This window comes from Macadamia integrifolia, chromosome 6 (genome assembly GCF_013358625.1).
Source record: "Macadamia integrifolia cultivar HAES 741 chromosome 6, SCU_Mint_v3, whole genome shotgun sequence".
Lineage (NCBI taxonomy): Eukaryota > Viridiplantae > Streptophyta > Magnoliopsida > Proteales > Proteaceae > Macadamia > Macadamia integrifolia.
The window spans coordinates 38,285,989-38,292,855 of NC_056562.1; the positions used below are offsets into that span (position 1 = coordinate 38,285,989).

Here is a 6,867-nt window from a genome sequence, read left to right on the forward strand (position 1 = left end):
AAAAAAAAAAAAAAAAGATTTGGGATTAATGGATTGAATTGTTTGCTTGGAAACTTGCAAGCCGGCTTTCTCACTCTTCTCTTTTTTCTCTCAATCTGGTAAGAGATCTTTCTTTTCCTTCTTCTCTCCCCTCACCCATGATTCTGATTTCTCTTCTTTCGCTCTCGCCTGCGACATCTGTCTCTCATCCCCATGGTAAGAAGTTTCTTCTTATTTCCCTCTTTTTCTCCTTCCATTTCTCTTTTTTGCCTTTCAGTCAATAACCTCACTTTCTTTTTTACAGATTTGCTTCAGTTTCAAACCCTATTTTCTAGGAAAGAATCTCTCTCTTCCCTCTCATCAGTCCAACCATCAACCATTCCCTCTGTCCCTCGTATGTCTTATCATCCTTCCTTTTTCTAAACTCCCATGTTGTTGTCAGTAAGTTGGAAACCAAACAGAGGATCACCCACTCTATGTGCATATTCATCCATAGCACACTACGGGAAAATCAGCAAGCTCTATGCACACAATAATTTCAGATTTTAGAGGCGGAACAGAGAATATTGGACTTCTCATCCTCCAAACATTTTAGCCATGGAAACCAAATTTCTTCACCTGTAATCAACCAATCCTGAATGAATAGGATAAAGAGTTACCATCTTTGCAGAGAGATATACCATCTTATGCATAAATAAAACTTCTTCTGGCTCATTTTTAGGTCACTGGATTGGCTGATTCAAATACAGAGCCCATCCATCATGGATTGCACCAGTATTGCCCTGGATGGACTGATACAGATCTTAAAGTCCTTGATGCAAGGAGAATTTACAATCTCGAACATAACTAGTCCAGTAAAAAAGGGTCCAAAAAAAGAAGGGGGAGAGGGGGGTGGAAGGAAAAAAAAATGATGCTAAGAACACCAACCACTCAATTTTCATCTTTTACTGTTCTAATTTATTTATTTATTTTATTTTTTCATTTTTCCAGTACAGTTCTTTTATCCCCACCCCCCCCCCCCCAAAAAAAAAAAAAAAGGGGGGGGGGGGGAGGGAGAATGGGGGTGGAAGGAAAAAAATTGGTGCTAAGAACACCAACTGACCACTCGGTTTTCATCTTTTACTGTTCTATCTGCTGGAATATAATATACCTCCACTCCAAACAAATTTCTAGGTCATTATCATATTTGTCAAGACATCGCCTAGATGTCCAGGCAACCTTAGCTGGAAGGGTGCCTTGGTCTCCTAGGTGACACCCTGATTTTTTCCATCCTCCAAGATCTTGGATCACCTAAAAGCTGTCACAACTATGGTCATCATACCAAACAATATCTTCCTTTATTTACATAAGAGCCAGCAGAGAGAGAGAGAGAGAGAGAGAGAGAGAGTTGTTTCCAACACTGGTACTGCACAGGGATGGAGATTGGTGGAAACAATTTGAGAAAATGTGGATAGAAATCTAAGTTAAAGGAATAAATGTGTTGCTGGTCCATACCAAAGAGACCCTATGCACAAAAAATAACGCAAGAATTACCGCCTTCCAACTTATTTGACAAGAATCCTGAAAGAAGGGAAGACTAGTAAATGATCTCCCTTTCTGTTTCTCAGACATCTCACATGTCAAGCACATTTTTAGTTGTCAACAATTGCGTTTTTTAGTTCTCAATGACTAAAGCATAGAAATCAACTCGGCAGTGGCTTCAGTAATTAGTCACAGACAAGAAAATTTAGAGTAGAGCAATTAAATATTGCTTCAAGAAAAACTAGATAATATAGATCAAAGAGGAAGACAATTATTTCTCTCATTCGAAAATCCACATGAAATCTTTCAACTATAATTGTTGGAAGGAACATATTTAAGTTAAACTAAACATGCTAACCAGCATACCCTCTTCAAAGGCAAGTTGTTTCCAAGTGAACAGCTTCAGGTCTCGAGTATCAGCCTGAATAGCGACAACAAATGTCAATATTACTGAATCAAAAATAAAAATAATAATAAATGCGAGTAGCAAATGATGCTTAAGACATGCTACAATGCTGATATCAAGCATGTTTCACATTATGAGCAGTAAACAATAGTCAATATTAGCATAATAAATTGCTCCTGACAGATACAAAGCGTGACACAGATGATGCGACCAAACGAGGAGAAAAACTCATTTCCTTATTTATTCCTTCTCTGCCTTCTCTAATTTTTAAATAAATAACTGAGATAAACTTAGGGATAGGTTTCGGGGGGCAATATGGCCAAGTTAGCCCCTAAAACTTGCCATCTAGCCTATTTTAGGCCTTCTAAACGCAGTGGAAACATTAGATTTCAAAAAACTAATCCTAGAATGGTACTTTGACTTCGGACCCTACATTGGTTGTCAGTGGTAGAGGTCTACCTTAGGCTATTCCACACAATATTTAGTATATTTAGAAAACACATAATTCAAGTAAAAATGTAAAACAACTTAAATAAGCATAAGAAAATTAAAAGATATAAAAAATTTCAATCTTTAATCTCCAAGTGTTGAAGTTGATAATCTCTACTATAGAGGTGAGATTTGGCAAGAAGAAGCATCAAAACACAAAGTCATGTAGGGTTTTTCTTCATAGCTGGGCGAGGCAAGCTAGTAAGGTGAGAAATCTCGTCGAAATGGGGTTTAAAACATCATGTGAATTGGTCGAGTCGAGTTGAAACCTAGAAATGACCTGAAGTCTCGGCAAGAAACAGAGATTTCGAGCGAGATATTTTCATTTTCCAATATTACCCATAGTCTCGACTCACCGAAGCCAAAAAACGAGATTTTAGCGGAGACCTCGAACTATGATCCAACTAGGTATAAGCATAACGATGTAACCACAAGTATATCAATCTAATAATACCCTTAATGGAAATGCAGAAAATGCAAATATATAGGATATCTTCCCAAAACAAAGTCTAAGCTTAAGAACTCCTTGTTTAGCTAACTCGTCAGCCCACACAATAGCCTACCGTGGCATCCATTATAAAAGATGTCTAGAAGAATGACATGGACTGAAAACGTCTAATAATAGGTGGTCTCCAAGGGCCCTTGCTGAATTCCTCAGCTGTCCTATAACAATGAATATGGAAAAGCAGTTTGCTTGTCTTATTATTGCAAAGGTCATTATTGTGAACATCTGTGCAAACATGCTATGCAATATGGATTGAGGGTGAGCTTCTGGTTCCCAATTGACTCCAGACACATTCTTCAAGAGTTCCAAGGCATGAAAGCATCTTGTAGGCCCTCAAAATCATTCTGAAATTGGAGATTCCATGAGATCCTGGCTGAGAAGTTTCCATACTACTACTATCAAATTACATGCTTAACTGTAGGAAATCTTTCCCAAATCTCACTAAACTTTCTTAAGGTGTAAGGCACTAGAGAGAATTTCCTACTTTGTTGGATTCGGATAAGAGAGGTCGGATCCTTTTCATACAATATATCAGCTCTGACTACACCCATATCCAACAACCATTCTTCTCCATCAATGCAAGGGTATTATGCTAAGTTAATTTAGTGGGTCTTCTACAATCTAAAAGATCACAAACCAGAGCCAAAATATTACCACAACATTGTCCCAAGAGAAAATAAGACCAAAAGCTTCATCTGGCTTCATAGCATAGCGAATCTTCTGCAGGAAACCTTCTTGTAATTTTTCATTCAGAAAATCCTATAACAATGTGAATGGCACGCAAATGTTAGATACCCTAACATCACCTTCAACTACAATGTGACTGACACACACACACACACAAAATACAAAAATAGTACTGGATATATACTCACCACATCAACCTTTAGAGGGCCGTCTGATCTAAAAGTCTCAAAACCTTCCCCATACTCGGCTCCTATAGCCTGAGACATGAAATACCCGAGGACGATTACATAAGAAAATTTCATATGAAAAAAAAAACTGTATGTCAAATTTGATTTCAGAGAAAATAAATCCAGAAATATAAGGAAAACCCAAAAAAATAAAATAAAATATTGAACAAAGCAAATGGTATTAGAATCCAGTACCTCCTCCATGAAAACCTGGTTGGGTATAATCGGGAAACCATTCTTATCGGACCCAATTGCGCTGCTGACAATTAAAGGCTTCACGGGGATTGGGCGCTTCAATCTCTGCCGGAAACGGTCAAAATTAAAATACCCACAAGGAATAAAATAGAAAAAAGATACATGCAAGGAGAGGCACACACACCTGTAACCTAAGCTTTGCAGGAAAGGGTAATACTCGAAGACCAAAGGTTGGAGGAGAAAGCAAAGAAGAACTTCTCATGCTTAAGTCCATGGAGACAAGGGAGAGTGCACCAGGAAGCTCGTTCAAGCACCCACACATAGAGATGGGCTTTAGAAAATACAAAAACAAAAATTCCCCTATTTCTTATACTTGAGTATGTGTTTTGGGGGATCTGGTAATGGGCAAGGAGCGAGTGACAGCAGTCTCTGAAGAAGGCATTTCTATCACAAAAGGGAGCATTCCAGAGACTCCGACTCCGACTCCAACTCCAACGGGAAACCCCCACCTTCAAAACTCACTAGGCTTTAAACCGTTTCTTTGCGTTTTGAAGCCATTGAGGTGCATCGAAATCTGTAGGATAGGTTTGCACTCGTACCAAATTTGATCCAACTTCTAAAACCGGATTGTATTGGATTGGACAGAAGAACTGGTGGTCAACCGGAAGTGAGCCAATGTCTTAATGGACCGGCTGATTGAAGTTTGTTTGACCTTAGATCCGCGCCTTTGTCAACGGATGAGAACAGTTTGTGGAATGCTCCAGCCATTTGTGATAGAAATGCCTTTTCACCCATTCAATATTGGGAGGAGGTCGTGGGTGTAAGATTAGCTGGCCATTGACCCCACTAATGCCACCAGTCTCAGTAGACTGGTGGCATTTAATAGGATAAAATTAAAAAAAATATATATGAAATAAAATTCTTACACCACATACAAGGCTGTAATGAAATGGTTTACTTAATAAAGAGAGAAGGGAGAATCCAAATACTTAACAAGTTTTTTTTTTGGTAGAAAAATACTTAACAAGTTAAGGAGAAAGAGAGAAGAGATGGAAGTATTTCAAAATAATAAAAAAAAAAGAGATGGAAGTACACACAGGCAACAACGTGTACTTCCTTTTCACCAAAAAAAAAAAAAAAAAAAGGAAAAATTACCTGATCACCCACAGTTGGATTTCTTATTACCAAATTACCCAATTCGTGTTTGGGTTTACAAAATTACCCAAAACAGCGATTCTCTCTACCCATGTATATTGTTGGACCATTTTACCCGTAAGGTACCCACCCTCTCTGCCTCCTATCTCTCTATGTCCACCCTTCCCTGCAACTCAGCCCCAACAAGGCATCACCGCCACTTCTTCTTCTTCCCCGCCTTCACCCACCCTCCCCTTGATGTCCCGCCCCTCTCGTCCCAGCTTCAATGCTCCGTCTCCATGACCATCCCCACTCTCCTCCTCCTACAACAATTTATTCTTCAACCGTCTTCACCAACTGTTTCCTGCAATCCCCCAGCGCTTATTCTTTTCTCTTTTTATATTCCCTCCTCAAAGTGAAACTACACACACACACACACCCACACATGTGCACACAAAGAGGTGCTCTCAGTTTTGCAATGGAGACCAAAACCTCAAATGTTTGGAACCTAGGATGGCAATGCCATTGTCGTCGTCGTGAGTCCCAGCGAAAAGGGATGCTTATAGAGAAGGGAGAACAACGGCAGGGAGTGGATCGAGGTGCGACGTGAGAGTGCTCGGAGTTGCAGCGGTCAATAACCCAAGAATCATCTACTTGATATGAAAACCCAATGATTAAGGGGATTCTTAGTGGGACTATCCAATTCAAAATGACAAAAATCAAGATCGATTACGAGACGAATCAGCCAATTCTGTATTCGATGCATTGGTTTTGGAAACCCTAGCAGCAGTGATAGGGGCTACGGAGAAGTAAACATACAAGGGTAGGGAGTTGCAGGGGTGCTTGTGGGGAATTGATAAAAGGGATTCTGGGCGATGGTAGGGGCAGGTTGCAGGGGACTAGCACGCTCCATCCCCCGACCATCCCCCCTTTCTTCTCTTTCATTTTTGCTAGGATTGATTTCTTGAAATTCTGATATGATTTTCTTAGAAGGTGTTCACGGAGAACGGAGAACAAAGGCTGGGAATGGATCAGGGTACCTTGTGAGAAGGGTTGGAATTGCAACAACGATGGGGTTGCGGAGAATGGAGAACAGGGGTAGGGAATGTCTCTAAGTTCCTCGAGGCAAAAAAAGAAGCTCTTACAGCCAGTCTTACATCAAACAGAGAACTTCCTATTCATGTCCTAGCTCTAAAAGAAAATGTGAGAATTGTAAAGGAGTTGATGAATATGATGCTTCCAAAAGATCAAAAGATTCTGGAAAAAACAAGGTAGAACAATCCTCCAAATTGTTGCCTCAATTGGGAATTTAAAGATGGTGAAGGCCACAGTAGCGAAGGAAAAATGCCTAGCAATGGGGAAAAGCATGTCTTACAACATCCAATCATTGTCGCTGCATGAAGTTTCTTTACTTCATCGCCCATAACAGAAGTGGGTTGTAGAATGTAGAACATGGGTAGGGAATGATTGTGGAGAAGGGAGAATAGGGCTGGTTCATTTCGACGCCATTGCTAGGAAAGGTACACCCCAACCCAAGGCAATCGGAAGGGTGATCGGAGAAGTGGTTGTTGGGGGTAAAAATGGTAATATATATTCTTAATTGAGTGAAGGCTACTATTTTGGGTAGTTATGTAAACCCAAACCTGGTTTGGTATATTTTTGTTAACTGAAAGGTAGGTTGGATAATTTCGTAAAAAAAAACCCAAAAGTGGGTAATCATGTAA

The 6,867-nt window shown here is 39.8% G+C and overlaps 1 protein-coding gene across 1 annotated transcript in view; it reads right to left on the reverse strand.

The window, feature by feature from the left end:
- The window catches only part of LOC122082588 (5-amino-6-(5-phospho-D-ribitylamino)uracil phosphatase, chloroplastic), a 12,941-nt gene extending 8,219 nt beyond the window's left edge, over positions 1 to 4,722 (reverse strand). The window contains exons 1-5 of the mRNA XM_042650260.1: positions 4,194 to 4,722; positions 4,010 to 4,114; positions 3,776 to 3,844; positions 3,555 to 3,659; positions 1,867 to 1,921 (exon numbers count right to left, since the gene is read on the reverse strand). Of these exons, the coding sequence (XP_042506194.1) occupies positions 1,867 to 1,921; positions 3,555 to 3,659; positions 3,776 to 3,844; positions 4,010 to 4,114; positions 4,194 to 4,331 (472 nt within the window). The 5' untranslated portion in view covers positions 4,332 to 4,722. The remainder of the gene's footprint in view (positions 1 to 1,866; positions 1,922 to 3,554; positions 3,660 to 3,775; positions 3,845 to 4,009; positions 4,115 to 4,193) is intronic.
- Positions 4,723 to 6,867: the final 2,145 nt, after the last annotated feature.